General features: G+C 45.6%; 1 protein-coding gene across 1 annotated transcript in view; it reads right to left on the bottom strand.

Annotated features, from left to right (window-relative positions):
- Positions 1-317: 317 nt before the first annotated feature.
- Positions 318-19809, bottom strand: part of PTPRT (protein tyrosine phosphatase receptor type T) — a 776285-nt gene continuing 756793 nt past the window's right edge. Inside the window, exons 28-31 of the mRNA XM_061209812.1 lie at positions 4672-4797; positions 3620-3783; positions 1908-2043; positions 318-1122 (exon numbers count right to left, since the gene is read on the bottom strand). Of these exons, the coding sequence (XP_061065795.1) occupies positions 1069-1122; positions 1908-2043; positions 3620-3783; positions 4672-4797 (480 nt within the window). The 3' untranslated portion in view covers positions 318-1068. The remainder of the gene's footprint in view (positions 1123-1907; positions 2044-3619; positions 3784-4671; positions 4798-19809) is intronic.

The raw sequence follows: 19809 nt of genomic DNA, 5'->3' as shown, positions 1-19809 counted from the left end.
GGCAACCAAAGGGACTGTCTTCAGACTAGCCCTTCAGACTATCTCTCCCTCGCTCAGTGGCTGTGCTGTCCCTGGCTGGGACCTTTTAAGGACATTGCCAGGAGAGATAACAGGCCCCAGAGATTTGTCTTATAGCTACACAACCAAACTTCCCTCCCCACCTTTTTTTGATATAAGAGACTAAGAAAGATTTTACACCCTCCAAAAGAAAGTTTCTTTTCACATACACTTTGGAAAATCATCCAATCTTCACTTGTTCATCCCTCCCAAAGGAGCCACCGCCCAAGACACGCAGTGTCAGCCAGAGCCGTGCCCCAGGGAGGTAGTCCTTTTTCACAGAGAGAGATAAGGAGGAGCAGTAAAGTTCCCTGCAGTTCTGCCCCATCCCACTGACCACAAAAAAGCAAAGAAAACCTTCATCCAGGACTGCCGCGGACACGCCAGTGAACGACAGAAGGTCAAGGCCTGGGCTGGGGGAGGGGTACACAATGGTGGTGGGCCAAGCCCCATGCAGGTTAGTTGGGAGGATGGGGGCCTCTGCTGTGGTCTCGGGAGCATCCTGAAGCCCCAGTGATCCAGAGGTCCCTGAAGGAGACGGCAGCAGAGCAGTGGCCCCCAAGAGCCCGGTCATATTCACGACCACGTGGAGGAGGAAAGCACACATCCCCCCACTGCCCAGGGGACGCAGGGCAGAGGAAGTGCCGCCAGGCCTGTCAGTCACTCCCCTGTACCCACACAGTCAGCTTGCCTCGAGATTCACAAACTTGAAAAGAGCAAAAGCAAGAGGTCTGGGCACTGAAAAATCCGGGCCTTGCTATACAGGTGCACTTCTGTATGGGCCCGTGCCTGAGGCTGGAAAAGAAGCCTGGGTCTTTCAGGGCGGCGTCGCCCACAGCAACTGGAGACCCCTCCGAAGGTACAGAGCCCACCGTGGACCACAGGACCACCAGTCTTCTCCTTGGAGTTGGGCAGGGTGCCACCGCTTAGCCCCTGAGCCCAGTCGCTGCCATTCACAGAAAAGGGGGCTTGGCTGCAGCAGCCTCTGGACTGGTTCTCCATGCCATTGGGCTAAAAGGAGCTTAAATATTCCAGTGCCACCTCGTATACAAATTTATACTGTTCCTGAGAGGAGGAGAGGCAGAGAGGGAGAAGAGAAGACGAGAGAGAGAGATGAAAAGGAAAGGGAAAATGCATTTAGTTTAGAGATACAGATTACGGAGGAAACGTTATCTATGTCTATACTAACAGTCAATTCAAAATTGTCCACGCAGATTCAGATTCAATAGATCTGGAGTGGGGCTCGAGAGTCGACATTTCTACCAGGCTCCCGTGTGACACTACTGCCGCTGCTGGTCTGTGGACCAGATTTGGAGTAGGCCCTCACTTTGGGTAAGACCACACTTAGCACAGACTTAAAGACTCATTAAAGAAGTTCCCTGTGTATGGTATGTCTCCATCTCTGCACCAGGTCTTTCTTAACATCTGGAGCTCTGCCCCCTGTCTCCTCCTATCCCTTGCTTCACAGTGTCCTAGCCCAATGCTTTATATGATAAAAATGAGCATAAATTAATTAGAATAGGACTGGACTGAGTCAAAAACATAATTCACATTCTACTAATCCAGAATCCCTTCCCCTAAGCCAGAATTAGTGATACTTTCCCACGGCATGGAAAGAAAGTAAAACAACGTAGCGTGTGCCAAGACGAATTATCTGGACTCTCTGCAGAAGAGAAGTTGGTGAGGCTGGAGGGAGGAAGCAGGTAACTGTGTGTGCAAAGGGCAGCGACGGCAGGTGCTCAAGAAGCATCCAGCTGTTGAGTGCTTTTACTCTTTGATGCTATTTTCTTCAGGTCAAGGGAACTACGGTCAGCCCCTGGCTACTGGAGAACAGTTCTTGGGACACTCACCAGGGTCTCCACCATGTTGGACTTGTTGTTACGTAATGTTTTCACGATGTGGAACACATCGATGATGTTTTGCTGCTGGATCATCTCACACACGCTGCAGACGGCACAGAAGGTTCCGCTGCGGCCTCCCCCATTTCTACACACACACAGAGCAAAAAGGTGAGCAAGCTTCCTGGGTACCCCTCAGGCGCCTGCCGAGCCTAAGGCCATGCGGGCAGTGGTGGAGGGTGGCTGCCCCCGCAAATGCAAGGGAAGGCAGTGGTGAAAGTCTTCGCCTGAGCCATGAGCTATGGTTGGAGTCCCATCTGTGCCGTGAACCTGCTTTGACCTTGGGCAAGTCACTTCCTGTGTCTGAGCCTCAGGTTCTTCATTTGCATAATGAAGGGGATAACCTTTGAAAGCTCACTTAGCTTGATGTTTCCTTGGTTCTAGCAGCATGTGACTGTCACGGCACACTGACCCAAACCCCCAGGACAGACAGAGTGTCTTTGTACATGTGGTGCCTGCATCCTTGTCCAAAAGGATGCTCTGGGTCCACCTACACATCCAATGAAGACAGCGGAAGGCTGCATGTGCTTTTACTCCTAGTTCTTTCCATCCGCTAAGGACAGCAATACCAGAGACATCTCTTGTTAGCTGGGGTCAGCCAGCCTAGGTTTTGGGTGGGGCTGGGATGGGTCTCAGATGCTGAATCCCGAAAAGACGCATCTCTATTTATACACCCTGGTTTAAGCAAGACCCTACTGACCTGGAAAATAGAGAAAGAGGGCTCTTGGCGGGGTCATCCCTCTGTCACACTTTCTTTCTGATGCTCCATAAGTCATCTTCATGGAAACACCCCTCCAACTCTTTACAGAAACTCTCTTTAGGAATCTGCCAGATTTGGAACTCCTGGGCGTATTGCCAAGAGCAACTAATGATGTCATGTAATGGTCTGTGTCTAGAGAACATCTGGATGGAAACTAAGTCACTGAGTCTACCTCCCAGATGTTTTATCCACAGGACACCCAACGACCAGATGTTTCGAGTACAGAGAGTTGCCCTCCATTCACTGGCCAGTGCCTGCATTTCAGTGTCTGTTTTGGTGTCTCTGCCCTCCAAGGATGCCAAGGTCTCTGTTGACAGAAGGACACCCCTGTGCTTTCCTACAGCTCAAACTGCTGGTCACCTCGGCAAGGGAAGACACGAATAAAAGGTACTCCTGCAAAAAAGCAGGCTAAAAAACAATCGCATGGGACAGAGTAGGAAGGGCCCCCTGTCCACCCCTCCCTAAGCTCTCCGATTTTCCTGACATGTGTGCACCACATGAAAGAGGGGGCACAATAAGCTGGTTTTGAAATGACTGAACTCAATTCCAGGGTAAGATGTTATTAATGCCTCCACCTGCTCCAGAAATATTATTCTGAAAAAGGGAAGACTTTGATTCAACTTCCTTTTTAAAGAGTGAGGCCCTCTCCATCACTTCTCCCCAAATCACTTTAAGTTCTAAGAAGCAAAGTGAATGACTGTGAATCAGCTGTTCCACACATAGCGTTATGGCTGCAATCCCAGTCCATTAAAGGACTGTAATGCTTTGACTACCCTCCTATTGGCCTGTAAGGGTGTGGTATGGCCAGGCATGCCTAGGACTGGTATTTGTGGCCAGCGGCATCCTCAAGGATGTCCCATTACCCACCACCCTGTTGCCCTGGAGACCCCTCCATCATACTCACAGGCAGTGGACCACAGTGCGTCCCTCCCTCCCATCGTACTGCTCCTGCCACTTCTCCAGCCGTCGGACCACTTTGAGCAGAGAGCGCTTGGAGGGGGGCGTGTCCCGGTAGGCAGGCCAGCCAATGTACTGGAGGTGCTGGACTATACGATACCCATCCTGTGGCTGAGAACAGAGAGGCTATTAGGGCTGTTCTGCTGGGGATGCTTAGGGATGCAGGCCCTCCAGATACCCTGGAGGCTGCAGCATTGCAGTGGAAGATGGAATAAATGGGGTCTACGCTATAATGTCCTCATGGGGAGAGTCACACACTATCCCCATACCCACCTCTACACCTCAGTGCACACTGATTCTCCTGCCATGACTGCTCTGCATCCCTCCTCTACCTGAAAAACTTCTACTCAGTCCTCAAAACCCAATTCAAATGCCCCTCTCGCTAGGAAAGCCTTCCCTGAATACTGGGCAGGATTCTTCTCTCTTTCTGCAGTTCATGAGCCAAAACACGTTTTGCTTTCCCATTAGATAGCGAATTCTGAGGGCAGGGACTGCATCCTGTTCACCACGAGCCCCCAGTAAAGACCAAGGTCACTTTAGTTAGCCACCGTTTCATAGATGACTCATCTGTTCCCTCCCACCCAATACTCCTCCACCCAGCAGTGAAATTCCTCATGGAAGCAACTTATTATTTCCCATCTTGGTGTTCCCACCATCTAGCCCAAAGCTTACTGGATCCAATCAAAGGCTGCATCAACTCAGCGCGAAACAGCGTGACACAGCAGGGAAGCACTACATTCTGAGAATTTGTGTCTACATGGCAGCAAGTGTGTCAGGAAACAGGCAGATGGCAGTCTGGATGTCCCCCTGTGTGTCTCTGTGTGTGGGAGCCATTGCTGGGTCTGGAGCCGGAATTGGCCAAGGCATCACTTCCCCAAGGACGAGATGAACAGGAGAGGACAGCACAGAGTCCTGGCTGGCCTGTGGGGTCCTCTCCCGGCAGCTTCCATCTGTTTTGGGAAGGAGGAGTCCGGGAAGCAGTGGTGGCCGTACACTTACCCGAGCCATGTTACAGATGCGGAATATTCTGTGGATGATGTCCTCATCGATGTCTGCGGAGACGAATTCCACCTGGATGGGCCCGTAGCACCCCGAGGTCTTCTCAGGCCAGTACTGCATACAGAGCTGAGGTAAGGAAAGGGGTCACAGAAAAAGGCCAAGGTCAGGGGCCGGGGGCATTGGTTTCATTTATCATGAAACCTTTCTTACTGCCTGCAGGACACATTGGCTAGAAAGGTAGAGTATTATGTAGGAAATTAGGCTCAGCTTTCCTGTTGGGGAACAGCTACCCATTTTTCTGGTTGTTGAAAAGTCAGAGCTCTGAGCACAGAAACACTAGGCTTAAACACCTTTGCTGTGCTGATTTCAAACCATTTGTTAGGCTTGCTGGGCCTCAGTTTTCCCCATCTGTAAAATGGAGAAAATACTGTCTACTTTGTGCTGCTGTAAGGGTTAGATAGAACACTCTGAGGTAGGGCAACTACAATCTTTAGTTCAACACAAATCATAGCAACTTTTCCCCATTCTAGGAAAACCTTCACGGTGTTTATTTCATCATCAGATCATGAGTAGTTTTAAAAAATACATAGGTTTTGGCATCAGACAGGCTTGGGTCCAAATCCAGTCTCTGCTGCTTACTAGCTGTGCCATCCAGGCCTCAGTTTCTCCTGTGTAAAATGGGGCTAATTATGCTTACCTTGCACCAAAAGATAATGTAACATGGTATTGAGAGATCTTGCCTATTATCTTTCCTATTTTTTTGGAATTAGAACCTACAGCTGAGAGCAAAAGGCAGTGGTTGCTTTTCAACCTAAGACAATGCTTCTCAGCAGAGGTTGCTCTGTCACCCAGGGGACATTTGGCAATTCTAGAGACATTTTTGATGATCACACCTGGGGGTTGCTATGGGCATCTAGTGAGTAGAGGCCAGGATGCTGCTAAATATCCTACAATGCATGTGATGGCTCCCCTGAGAGGAATCTGGCCCCAGTTCGCAATGGTGCAGAGACTAAGCCTGGCCTAAGATCATAAATTGTCCCTTTAGTTTATAGTGTCATCAAGAGTGAGAGACAGATACTTTATGCCCCGTATCTGTTGAGTCACTAGATGACTATAGTTGGGGAAAGAATATTAAGGTAGGTGGCACAGGTTGTGGCTCAGAGTAAGGCAAAGCATGCTTCCTCAACTCCTGGTTCCCAAGGGGCGTGGAGATGGACACTGTCCAGGGGCAAGGAGGAGAGCTAAGATTGAGGCTGCAGGCTCGCTGGGACCACCCCAGCATGGACCAAGAGGCCACGTGTTAGAAAGCCTTTTCACCTGGGGGTTGCCCAGAAGATGTAGCTGAGACTCAAAGACCCACCAAAGCTTCTGAGATCCTGGCATCTCAGTGGGGTCTGCCACAGCCTATGCTGAGCTTGCAGACAAGGACCTAGATGGGCAGAGGCTACCCACGGCAATCCGGTGGCGTCCTCATAACCACCACGGATGCAGGATTTTCATGAAAGTGATCGCTTTCCCTTTCATTGAGAGAACAGCCAACTCACCCTGGGTAGTCACATGCTAAAACTTTTTTGATTCTATCCTTCCTCCAGAACTAGAGGCAGAATGGAGGAGCAGGGAGGAGGGAGACCGTAGGAGACAAAAGCACACATCTCCCACCTTCCTAGCTGTGGAACCTAAACTCCAGCTTAGGGATAACATTTGTTCACATTATGGCCCACTGGCCAAACCTGGCCAGCCGTCTGATTCTGTAAATAAAGCTTTATTGAAATCTAGCTATATTAGCCATTTACATACTTTCTGTGGTTGCCTTCAAGCTATAATGGCAGGTTTGAGTAGTTGTGACAGAGACCACACAGCCTGCAAAACCTAAAGTATTTCCTATCTGGTTCTTTCTGCAGAGAAGGTTGGCCAACTCTTGTCCTATAGAGCTGTTCTAAGGATAAAGAGAGAACACATGGGAAGAAAGCCCTTAGCAGAGTGCCAGCATCCACGACATTCCAGCGATTCATATCATTCTTGAACTTCTCAGTGCTCAACAAAAATAACAACAATAATGATAATAGCTAACATATAAATTTGAAGAATTCTTCCTCTTATCACCCATCTTAAATAGCAAAGGTAAGCAAGATTAAGTTTCATAATGCAATGGTGCCTTGCTTTCCTGGCGTCTCCATCGGGGATTAATTGAGAATACTGAGAGAGGAGGGGTGTGTGTGTGTGTGTGTGTGTGTGTGTGTGTGTGTGTGTGTGTGTGTGTAGGTGGGGAGTGCTGGTCACAGAGGTCTCTGCGGCTGGACAGTCATCTGCTGAGCTGTGCAGTAATGACAAATCCACAACTTGAACTTCATTTCTCTTTGCCATTGGCTCTTCTGACCTGCAACCTTCACAGTAATGAGGGACCGGTACAGATAAGTCTGTGGCTGGCCAGAGAAACCAGAATTAATCAGAACTGCCAATTTAAAAAAAATAATTGCCTTTATTACCTGCATTGAATCGTGCCTTGCCAGAGGTTGGCTCTGATCCTGACATGAGGTACATGGGTCCAAGGCATCAAGGAAAGTCTATTATCCCCAATATTTTCAGTCTGGAGAGAATGTGGAACGATTTGTCTCTTTTAATAAGATTTCCAGACCAATTTCTCAAGCTAATAGGTTCTACTCTGCCTCAAACAAGACTCCTTTATTTTGGGACACTTCTCTGCATTTGATTTTCCAGGTCACTCTCCATCATGATGTCCAGAGGGCTGGGAAAGGTTGCAGGGTCCTTCTAATCCTACATCAGAGCCAGCCTTTCACTTGAGTTCCCTAATCCGTGAGACCACATCAGCAATGGCGTGGGTGACATTCAGCCAGGTGATGTGTGGGCAGATGTGGTGTTTGAGCTGCCAAGGATCATCAGGGTCTGCCCCCAGGCCAGGACGCTGCACTTAATCTAGCCATGGGAAATGGGAGAGAGAATGGGGGAAGCCAATGATCTGTTCCTGGTGACCCTTTGGGGCTTGGAAATGATTCTCGTCAATAAGAAATGTCCTCTAAGGTTTAGCTCAAGACTGTCCTGGTGTCCAAGTGCTGGGGTTGTGCCTCAGTGGGTACCACCACTTCGGCCCATGTATGCAGCTTAGCAAAAGGTAATGGGGCTCCTGCTTGAAGCGCCCTGGGCTCAAATCTCAGCCCTGTCACTCCCTAGCTGAGTGACTTGGCCAAATCTCTTAGCATCTCTGGGTTAAGTGATGAGTGGCTGTGAATCTGAATGTGTCTACTTAGCACAGGAGTCTGTAGCTAGTGAGTACTCAATAAATGTAAGCTATAATTATTTGGCAGTGTGGGAGAGGGTCACTCAAAACAAGGTAGATAAAGTGAAGGGTCTTTTTCCCTCTACTTAGCAGCCCGTATGAAAATTTCTCTTTAGGATAATAATACCCAAAGGACTGCCCTTGTGAAAATTCCTGGTCAGCCAGCCTGATAGAGCAGTGGGGACAGGTGCCACCTGTGATGTGGGGACACTGTTCTGCATGTCGGAGGAGAGAGGCCTATGGGTTGTTCTTGAGAGGGACCCAGGAGAGGGACCCAGGAGAGGGACCCAGGAGAGGGACCCAGGAGAGGGACCTAGGAGAGGGACCTAGGAGACGGACTCAGGAGATGGACCTAGGAGATGGACCCACGAGATGGAAGAGGAAAAGTAGGAGCATAAGAGAACCAGTGAAAGGGCTGAAGGTGAATCAGTGTGTCCTGTGAGCCCCCCACTCCTAAACTCCTAAATATTAAGCAAATTTATAATAACAAACACGGACAATGCTCAGTGTGCATGGGGGTTTCTTGTGGAAGCCGGTGAGGAACTGAGCTTTGCTCCCTTGGTGACTTACTTATGTGGTCTCAGCTCCACTTCTATGTGAACTGAAGGGCCAGACCATGAGCACATAAGCATCGACAGTTTATAGGAGAGCCACCAAGATGGTGGAGTAGAAAGACCCTGAGCTCACCTCCTCTCATGAGCACACCCAAATCACAACTATCATCTGCAGAACAACCATTGGTGAAAAAGATTGGAACCTACCACCAGAAGATCTTCTGCAACTAAAGACAGAAAGAAGGAACCACAAAGAGAGAGGTAGGAGGGGCAAACTCACAACATAGTCAAATCCCATACGCCTGGGTGGGCGACCCACAAACTAGAGAATAATTACATTACAGAGGTTCTCTCACAGGAGTGAGAGTTCTGAGCCCCACGTTGGGCTCCCCAGAGCATTTGGAAGATGATCCCCCAGAGCATTTGGCTTTGAAGGCCAGTGGGGCTTGATTTCGGGAGCCCCACAGGACTGGGGGAAATAGAGACTTCACTCTTAAAGGGTGCACACAAAATCTCACACTCACTGGGACCCAGGGCAACAGCAGTGATTTGATAGGAGCCTGGGCCAGACCTACCTGCTGGTCTTGGAGAGCCTCCCGGAGAGATGGGGATGGCTGTGGCTCACCCTGGGGACATAGACACTGGTGGCAGCCATATTTGGGAACATTCTACCGTGTGAACACTGCTGTTGGTGGCTGCCATCCTGGCTCATCAGCCCCACCCAAAAGCCTATAGGCACAAGTGCTGGGATGCCTCAGGCTAAGTAACTAACTGGGCAAGGACACAGCCCCACCCATCAGCAGACAGGCTGCCTAAAGACTTCCTGAACCCTCTAGAAAAGCCCCTAGACATGGTCCTGCTCACCAGAGGGCCAAGACCCAACTCCACTTCCCAGTGGGCAGGCATAGGCCCTTCCCTTCAGGAAGCCCACATTAGCCTCTAGACCAGCCTCACCCACCAGGGGGCAAACACCAGATGCAAGAAAACTATGATCCCACAGCCTGCAGACCCAGCCCACCCACAGTAGGCAAGAGCCTACCCTGGGACCAGCTGGGCCCTGGCCACTAGCAGGCCACTGCAAGCTTTGAGATACCCTAGACCCCATACCCAACTGTGTCAGGAATTGCCCCCCTCCAACCTGAAATGAGCTCAGGGATCCCTGGGCCCTGCAGCCAGACTCCAGGAACTGGCTCTGCTTGCCTGGCACTAACCCCTGAACCTGGCTTTACCTGCCAGGGTATCGGCAACAGCCCAAGAGTCTTTGGGACCCTGACTCCGGCCACCAGTGAGCCAGCACTAGCCCTGGGACACCCCTAGGGTTCTGCAGCCAGTGCCCTGTGACCAGGCCACACCAACTAGCAGCATCTGTACAAGGCAGAGCTTGGCAACCAACCAACTGGGCCAGGGGCCGACCAAGCCTACCAGACTGCCTGCATAGGCCGCCACAACAGAAGGACCCATGCAGCCCTCTTAGGGGGCATCCCAAGAGCATATACCTTGGGTGATGAGAGGGGAGTGCACTGCTGGGATGCATAGGACATCTTCTACAGGAGGCCACTTATGCAAGGTTGAGAAACGTAAACTAAACTAACCTACCAACCACATATATAAAAATACAAATAGCAACTCAGACAAAATGGGGTGGCAGAGGAACATGTTCCAGAAGAAGAAACAAGATAAAACCCCATAAGAAGAATTAAGTGAAGTGGAGATAGATAGATAGGCAATATACCCAAGAAAAAGTTCAGAGTAATGATCATAAAGATGATCAAAGAACTCAGAAGAAGAATGGATGTACAGAGGGAGAAGTTAGAAGTTTTAAACAAAGAGAATAGATAACAACTGAACAGAGATGAAGAGTACAAAAAATGAAATGAAAAATACACTAGAAGGAATCAATAGTAGACTAAATGATATGGAGGAATGGATCAGTGAGCTGGAAGACAGAGTAATGGAAATCACTGCCACTGAACAGAAGAAATAATGAAAAGAAATGAGGACAGTTTAAGAGACCTCTGGGACAATATCTAGAGCACTAATATTCACATTATAGGGGTCTCAGAAGGAGAAGAGAAAGGACCTGAGAAAATATTTGAAGACATAATAGCTAAAAACTTCCCTAACCACGGAAAGGAAACAATCACCCAAGTCTAGGAAGTGCAGAAAGTCCCATACGGGATTAACCCAAAGAGGAATACACCAAGACACATTGTAATTAAAATGACAAAAAGATAAATAGAGAATATTAAAAGCAGCAAGGGAAAAGCAACAAATAACATACAAGGGCACTCCCATAAGGCTATCAGCTGATTTTTCAGCAGAAACTCTGCAGGCCAGAAGGGAGTGGCATGATATATTTAAAGTGATGAAAGGGGAAAATCTACAACCAAGAATACTTTACCCAGCAAGGCTCTCGTTCAGATTTGATAGAGAAATCCAAAGCTTTACAGATAAGCAAAAGCTGAAAGAGTTCAGCACCATCAAACCAGCTTTGCAACAAATGTTAAATGATCTCTAGGCAAAAAAGAAAAGGCCACAACTAGAAACAAGGAAATTACAAAATGAAAAAGCTCACCAGTGAAGGCAAACATACAGTAAAGGTAGGAAATCACCCACACACAAAGCTAGTAGGGAGGTTAAAAGATAAAAGTAGTAAAATCATCTATATCCACAATAAGCAGTTAAGGGATACACAAAACAATTAGATCAAATATGACATCAAAAACAGTAATCATGAGGGGAGGAGAGTACAAATGTAGGGTTTTAAAAATGCATTTGAAATTAAGAGGTCATCAACTTAAAATAATCACATCTATATATAAAGCCTGCTATACAAAAACGTCATGGTAACTGTAAACCAAAAATCTATAATAGATAGACACACAAAAAAGAAAAAGAAATCCAAACGTAACATTGAAGATAGTCATCAAATCACGAGAGAAGAAAAGAAGAAGAAAGGGGAAAAAACCAAATCCAAAACAATTAACAAAACAGCAATAAGAACATACATATCAGCAATTACCTTAAATGTAAATGGACTAAATGCTCCAACCAAAAGAAAGACACAGAGTGGCTGAATGGATACAAAAACAAGACCCGTATATATGCTTCCTACAAGAGACTCACTTCAGCTCTAGAGACACATACAGACTAGAAGTGAGGAGATGGAAAAAGGTATTCCATGCAAATGGAAATCAAAAGAAAGTCAGAGTAGCAATACTTACATCAGACAAAGTAGACTTTAAAATAAAGAAAGACTGTTACAAGATACAAAGAAGGGCACTACATAATGATCAAGGGATCAATCCAAGAAGATACAACAATTGTAAATATATATGCATCCAACATAGGGGCACCTAAATATATGAGACAAATATTAACAGACATGAAAGGAGAAATCGACAGTAACACAATAATTGTAGGGGACTTTAACATCCCACTTATATCAATGGACAGATGATCCAGACAGAAAATCAATAAGGAAACACAGGCCTTAAATGACACATTAGACCAAATGAACTTAACTGATCTATAAAGAGCATTCCATCCAAAAGCAGCAGAATACACATTCTCTTCAAGTGCACATGGAACATTCTTCCGGATAGATCACATGCTAGGCCACAAAACAAACCTTGGTAAATTTCAGAAAGTTGAAATCATATCAAGCGTCTTTTCCGACCACAACACTATGAAACTAGAAATCAACTACAAGAAGAAACCTGCAAAAAAACACAAACATGTGGAGGCTAACCAATATGCTACTAAACAACCAATGGATCACTGCAGAAATCAAAGAGGAAATCAAAAAATACCTAGAGACAATGAAAACGAAAACATGACGATCCAAAACCTATGGGATGTAGCAAAAGCAATGCTAAGAGGGAGGTTCATAGTGATACAAACTTACCACCGGAAACAAGAAACATCTCAAACAACCTAACCTTACATCTAAAGCAACTAGGGAAAGAAGAACAAGAAAACCCCCAAAGTTAGTAGAAGGAAAGAAAGAAGGATCAGAGCAGAAATAGAGACTAAAAAAAAATAGAAAAGATCAATGAAATTAAAAGCTGGTTCTTTGAAAAGAAACAAAATTGACAAACCTTTAGCCAGATTCATCAAGTAGAAAAGGGAGAGGGCCCAAATCAATAAAATCAGAAATGAAAAAGAAGTTACAACTGACACCACAGAAATACAAATGATTGTAAACGACTACTATGAACTACATGCCGATAAAATGGACAACTTAGAAGAAATGGCCAAATTATTAGAAAGATATAATCTCCCAAGATTGAACTAAGAACAAGAAAATAGGAACAGACCAATTACCAGTAATGAAATTGAATCAGTAATTAAAAAACTCCCAACAAACAAAAGTCTAGGACCAGATGGCTTCACAGGTGAATTTTTTACCAAACATTTAGAGAAGAGTTAACACCTATCCTTCTGAAACTATTCCAAAAAATTGCAGAGGAAGGAACATTCCCGAATTCATTCTATGAGGCCAGCACCCTCCTGATACCAAAACCAGACAAAGATATCACACACACCACACACACACACACACTACAGGCCAATATCACTGATGAACCTAGATGCAAAAATCCTCAACAAAATACTAGCAAACCGAATCCAATAATACATTAAAAGGATCATACACCATGATCAAATGGGATTTATCCAAGGAATGGAAGGATTTTTAATATCTGTAAATCAATGTGATACACCACATTAACAAATTGAAGAAGAAAAACTGTATGATGACCTCAATAGATGCAGAAAAGCTTCTGATAAAATTCAACATCCATTTACGATAAAAACTCTCTACAATACTACAATAAAAAGTGGGCAGAGAGGGAACACACCTCAACATAATAAAGGCCATATGTGGCAAACCCACAGCTAACATCACACTCAATGGTGAAAAGCTGAAAGCATTTCCTTTAAGATCAGGAACAAGACAAGGATGTCCACTCTTGCCACTCTTATTCAACATAGTTTTGGAAGTCCTAGCCACAGCAATCAGAGAAGAAAAGGAAATAAAATGAATCAAAATTGGAAAGGAAAAAGTAAAACTGTCACTGTTTGCAGACGGCACGATACTATACATAGAAAATCCTAAAGACGCCACCAGAAAACCACTAGAGCTCATCAATGAATTCAGTAAAGTTGCAGGATACAAAATTAATATACAGAAATCTGTTGCATTTCTATACAGTAACAACAAAATATCAGAGAAATTAAGAAAATCCCATGTACCACTGCATCAAAAAGAATAAAATAACTAGGAATAAACCTACCTAAGGAGGCAAAAGACCTGTACTCCAAAAACTATAAGACACGGATGAAACAAACTGAAGACACAAAGAGATGGAACGATATACTGTGTTCTTGGATTAGAGGAATAAATATTGTTAAAATGACCATAATATCCAAGGCAATCTACAGACTCAATGCACTCTCTATCAAAATACCAATGGCATTTTTCACAGAACTAGAACAAATAATTAAAAAATTTGTATGGAAACATAAAAGACCCTGAAGAGCCAAAACAATCTTGAGAAAGAAGAATGGAGCTGGAGGAATCATGCTCCCTGACTTCAGACTCTACTACAGTGCTACAGTAATCAAAACAGTATGGTACTGGCACAAAAACAGAACCATAGATCAATGGAACAGGATAGAAAGCCCAGAAATAAACCCATGCACTTATGGTCAATTAATCTACAACAAAGGAAGCAAGAATATACAATGCAGAAAAGACAGTCTCTTCAATAAGTAGTGTTGGGAAAACTGGACAGCACATGCAAAAGAATGAAATTAGAGCATTCTCTAACACTATACACAAAAATAAACTCAAAATGGATTGACGATCTAAATGTAAGACCAGATACTATAAAACTCCTGGAGGAAAACATAGGCAGAACACTCTTTGACATAAGTTGCAGCAATATTTTTTTGGATCCATCTCCTAAAGTAAAGGAAATAAAAGCAAAAATAAATAAATGGGACCTAATTAAAAGCTTTTGCACAACAAAGGAAACCACCGACAAAATGAAAAGACAACCTACTGAATGGGAGAATATCATTGCAAATGATATGACTAATAAGGGATTAATATCCAACATATATATATATACAGCTCATACAACTCACATTTTTTAATTCTGCTGATTGAAAAATTCTGCTGAATAGACATTTTTCCAAAGAGGAAATGCAGATGCCCAAGAGGCATATGAAAAGATTCTCAACATAGCTAATCATCAGGGAAATGCAAATCAAAACCACAAGGAGGTATCACCTCATACCTGTCAGAATGGCCATCATCAAAAAGAACACAAATAATAAATATTGGCAAGGATGTGGAGAAAAGGGAACCCTTGTACACTGTTGGTGGGAATGTAAATTGGTGCTGCCACTGTGGAAAACAGTATGGAGGTTTCTCAAAAAATTAAAAATAGAACTACCATATGACCCAGCAATTCTACTCCTGAGTATATATCCAAAAAAACCCAAAAGCACTAATTCAAAAAGATACTTGCACCCCAGTGTTCATAGCAGCATTATTTACAATTGTCAAGATATGAAAGCAACCTAAGTGACCACCAACCGATGAATGGATAAAGAAAATGTTGTATATATACACAATGGAATACTACTCAGTATAAAAAAGAATGAAATTTTGCCTTTGGAGCAACGTGGCTGGACTTGGAGGGCATTGTGCTAAATGAAATAAGTCAGACAAAGACAAATATTGTATGATATCACTTACATATGGAATCTAAAAAACACAATAAACTAGTGAATATAACAAAAAAGAAGCAGACATATATAGAGAACAAACTAGTGGTTACCAGTGGAGGGGGAGGGGTAATCAAGGGGTGGGGGAGTGGCAGGTACAAACTATTGGGTGTAAGATAGGCTCCAGGATGTACTGTACAACACAGGGAATCTAGCCAATATTTTGTAATAACTGTAAATGGAAAGTAACCTTTAAAATTATATTAAAAATTTAAAAATTTAAAATAAATTTAAAAAGAGAAACAAAAGGTTATAGAAATCTTGGGGAGAGGAGTTTATGGTTTCTTAAGGCCCTGGAAATAGGGGGTTCAAGGAAGTCCACTTGGCGGTCTAAAACCACAAGGACCCAGCTGACCTGGGGCCACACATACACTCAATGTAACATTGTTACTTTCTTCCTTAGATGGGAAACTTTTGCAGTAGTTGTCTCCATGATAGATTCCAATCCTTTAGCCTATAGCCCAGCCTTTTCCTACCTTATATCCTGGTGCTCTGCTTCTCCTCCCTTTCTTACCCATCCGTCTAGGAGGGGTGGTGTTTCCTGCCCATAGGGAGGGCCTCGCCACTGCAGATGCACACGGCCGGGCTGATGACCACACCTGGGGGGCCGGGGAGGGAAGCCACTGCACCTGCTGCTGCTGATTTAGAAACGGCCATGCTTCTCCTGGAAAAGCAGAGGGGCTTTTGCTATTTATTGTCAGAACAAGTTAAACCAAGCGGAAGTCATGAAGCCTGTGTGGATAGCCCTGCAACAGCTGCCATGCATTATTCCACCTAGTGATCTCCACTGCTGCTTGGGCCACAGAAAGATGTCCTTCGGGGGTGCACGTTCACACATGAAATCTAACAAACACCAAGGCTGCCTCCCTGTTAGACATCATTTTCTTGCTGATGGAATCAGAAAGCTTGTTAGTCGCTGAAATAAACACGCTCTGATGAGTTAAATGAAAACTAGCATATGGGCCTATTTTTGGAATAAACAATTCTAAAGCAATTTCAGTGCACCTTAGTTATGCCTTTTGTTAATTAAAAAAATACTTTGATAAAATGGAAAAGCCAAGTAATATAGCTTCCAGAGATGAAGGACTCTACTTATCAAGGTCCCTGTGATCCATAGGAGGGAATCAATCCCAGGCCACTTAAAGGTGAAGTGGATTAGTATTTTTAAGAGAAAAATATAAGAGTTACTTGAATTGGTTTTAAAATTCAGATCAGTGATGACAAAATTCATTTAAATAGACTTCCATAAAGAGCCCAAAACATACCATTGGCTTTAACACTGTGGCTAGGTAAGGAAGACAGACTGTAGGGGAAGAGGAGGGCGTGAATCCAGGGAGAGAGAGAGAGAGGCACATGGACCATAATCAAAGCACATTTGCCCATCCATTCTCCATTCACCTATCCATCGTCCCACGAGGTGATACTGCAATTCCATGTAGTGGGTGGAAACTCACTCTTAGGTACATCAGAGTTTGTTTCCGGGAAGGAAGGGTGGGAGTTTAGGAAAATATCTACAGAGGAAGTAGGGTGGGTGGAAGGCAAAGGCTCAGGGCAGGTTTTGGAAGGAGGTAATAAAGAGACAGATGAATTATGCAGCTTAAGAATGGAACAGCTTTTGGGGGAGGGGTGGAAGAATAGGGGAGGAAGGAAGAAAGTGGTTTGGTCAACAGGGTGGGGGGAGAAGACGTGCTGCCAGCCGCCAGGTGTGAGGAGACAGGTGGGGTTTAAGAACCGGGACATGCGATGTTCCACCTTCAGCCACGGGCGTTGCTGGGATATGAACCCCACGTTGCCTCCAGTAAAGCCTGAGCTGGAACTTGGAAGTGGACATGAATACAGGACCCCCTTGGAATTCCCAGAAATCTTGGGGGTGGACAGTGGAATTTCCCACAGGAAGGGGAAGAGGAAACAGAGCCTATTTTATTTAAATCTTCAAAGATAGAGTGAACTTGGCTGGCATCTGAGTTATACGAACTTCATAGATGATAACACTGAGACTTTGACAAGGTAGGAAACTGGCTTAAGGCAATGCAGCAAGTGGCAAGGCTAGAACTTGAACTCAGGTCTCTTGACCCCAAACTCCTTATTCTACTGTTCCAGTGGGGGCTGAGACAGAAACACGACCCCTTGCAATGCGGAGACACAGACTTGGGCATCCCGTGTATTTTGCTAGCATGTTAGGCTGTGTTTTCACAAGCCAAGATAAAAATGGGGATATCAGTGCTTGCTATTTGCCTTCCAGGCACAATGACAAGAAAAGACATCTCTGAAACATCGCCCCCGCTTTCTTCCTGGGAGGATGACAAGCTTGCCTCTCTCACTTCCAGAAGCTCCGTGGGAAGGCATGTTCTTGGCCCTCACCTCCCTCACCTTTTCACTTGGCTTTGCATCGCCTGAACTCTCAGACTTTCCACGGCGGGAGTTCAGAACTGGGGCTCTTGTTTGTTTTAAAGTAAGCAACATTCCTTCCTGCTCCATATACCCAGGTACCAGCAAGCCATTGCTTATCAGGCACGGGGGCCCTGGAAATCCTGCTGTGTAAACGGCGGCAAAAGTCTTCACCATCCCTGGCAGGGGGCCCTGGGCCTGGGTCAGGGGTGGCTGTGGGACTTTGCACAAAGCCTGCCTGGGCCTCAGCTTCCTGACCTGCAAAATGAGAGGAAGTGGACCTGGGTCAGACCGGTGGCTTCCACACTGGCGTCTATAAAGTTGGCAGGAGAAGCCAACGAGCTATCTCCAAGGTCTTAAAAGCCAAAGGGGATCACACCGTTGTCCTGAGTGGCGGACACCGAGTCTCTGGCTTTAAAGCACCCCATTGTTTTAGCTCTGTCTATGGCCTGCAGATCAGAAATGCATTGAGACGGTTATACATTATTAATTAGTCAATACGGTTTGGGAAATAAAGGCTTTCAAAGTGGCAAGTCTTTGGAGGGAAGACATGGGAAATATTGAAAGGTGTTTGGAGAACCCTTAGTTTATAAAATCTCTAAGATGTAAGCAAGGTAAAGTGTACTGCCTAGAATTAGAGACAAGTAAAATACTGAGAAGCTCAGGGGATCCTCCAAGCAGAGCCAATATCATAAATGAGTAGAATATTCAAGGAATGCTAAAGCCCCAGCACTTATTCTATGGAAACAACAGAAATGAGGCCAGGTCTCGTTGACCCCCAAACCTGACTCCAGGCCGGGTGGGGTCGCGGTGGTCATCCCCTGCTGGTTCCTCCGGCGCTGCCTGCCCGCAGCGCTTGGGGCAACATGACATGCTGCCTGGACCAGGTTCTCCCATCCCTTCTGCTTCCTGCTCAGCTTCTCCCCACAGCTTGAGGGTCCTGGTGCGATGGTTCCAGCTAAAGATGTTTCCAGCCTGTCTGATGCCAAAGAGAGTCTAGGAGGTGGATATTACTTCCCTAGAACACCTGCTCCATGGGGATTGGGGATTTTTTTGTGCCTCTTTTGTGCTTTGCTGTGTCTAGGTTTGTGCCCGGCACACTGGTAGGTTCTCAGTAAATGTATGTTGATGAATGCGTGATTGAATGTGGCCCAGAAAGCGTGCTCCTTGACCTTTAAAAGACCTCCCTCTGGCTCAGCACGCCTCTTGCCACTGGTGAGGTGGCCATCTGCCTTCTCCTTGCCTCTCCCCAGCCTGCGCCCTCACGGCTCCCGTTGGACACTGATTCAGACATGGATTTCTCCAGCTCAAGCCACTTTCCAGTCTGGTACCCCAGGCTGATTCTGGCTTTCCCCAGGATTTCACTCTCACACTCTGCGCGGGCTCTAACTCCTACACTTCTCGGTCTGAATTTCTGTTTTCATTTTTGCTGCCTGTCTTAGCTTCTTGGAACTGCTGTAGCAAATTGCCACGAATGCAGTGGCTTAAAACCACACAAATTTCTTACCTGGAGGTTAGAAATCTGAAATGAGGCTTCAGGGGTTAAAATCAAAGTGTCAGCTGTCTGTGTTCCTTTCTGGAGTCTCTAGAGGAGAGGCCATTCTTCATCTTTTCCAGTTTTAGAAGCTGCCAGCATTCCTTGACTTGTGGCCCCATCACTCCAATTTCTGCTTCCACTGTCACACGATCTGTTCCTGACTCTCATCCTCCTGCCTCCCTCTTATAAAGACTCTAACAGCAGGGTCACCTGGATAACCCAGGACAATCTACATATCTCAAGATCCTGAACTTCATCACATTTGCAAATTCCCATTTACCATTCATACCTTCATAGATTTAGGGATTAGGATGTGGACATCTTTGGGGGGCCAAGATTCTGTCTACCACACAGACCCACCCCATGGTGGGCATAGAGGATTCTAAACAAGATAGTGGGTGTGGCCTGACCAAGAAGAGGGCTTCTCTCTGCTGTCTGGTCCCCATGGACTCTGGTCTCATCATAGAGCCCACAAAGATGGAAGAGATCTTGTCAATGCTATTGGGTGTAGTTGAAGAGGTTCTTCCCGATGTGCCCATCAGAAACCACAGTGTCATTCGTTGGAT

The sequence above is a fragment of the Eubalaena glacialis genome, chromosome 13 (genome assembly GCF_028564815.1).
Source record: "Eubalaena glacialis isolate mEubGla1 chromosome 13, mEubGla1.1.hap2.+ XY, whole genome shotgun sequence".
In the NCBI taxonomy this organism is placed as follows: Eukaryota; Metazoa; Chordata; class Mammalia; order Artiodactyla; family Balaenidae; genus Eubalaena; species Eubalaena glacialis.
Note: the sequence above shows the minus strand (reverse complement) of the source record. Positions and strands in the feature narration are given on the sequence as shown.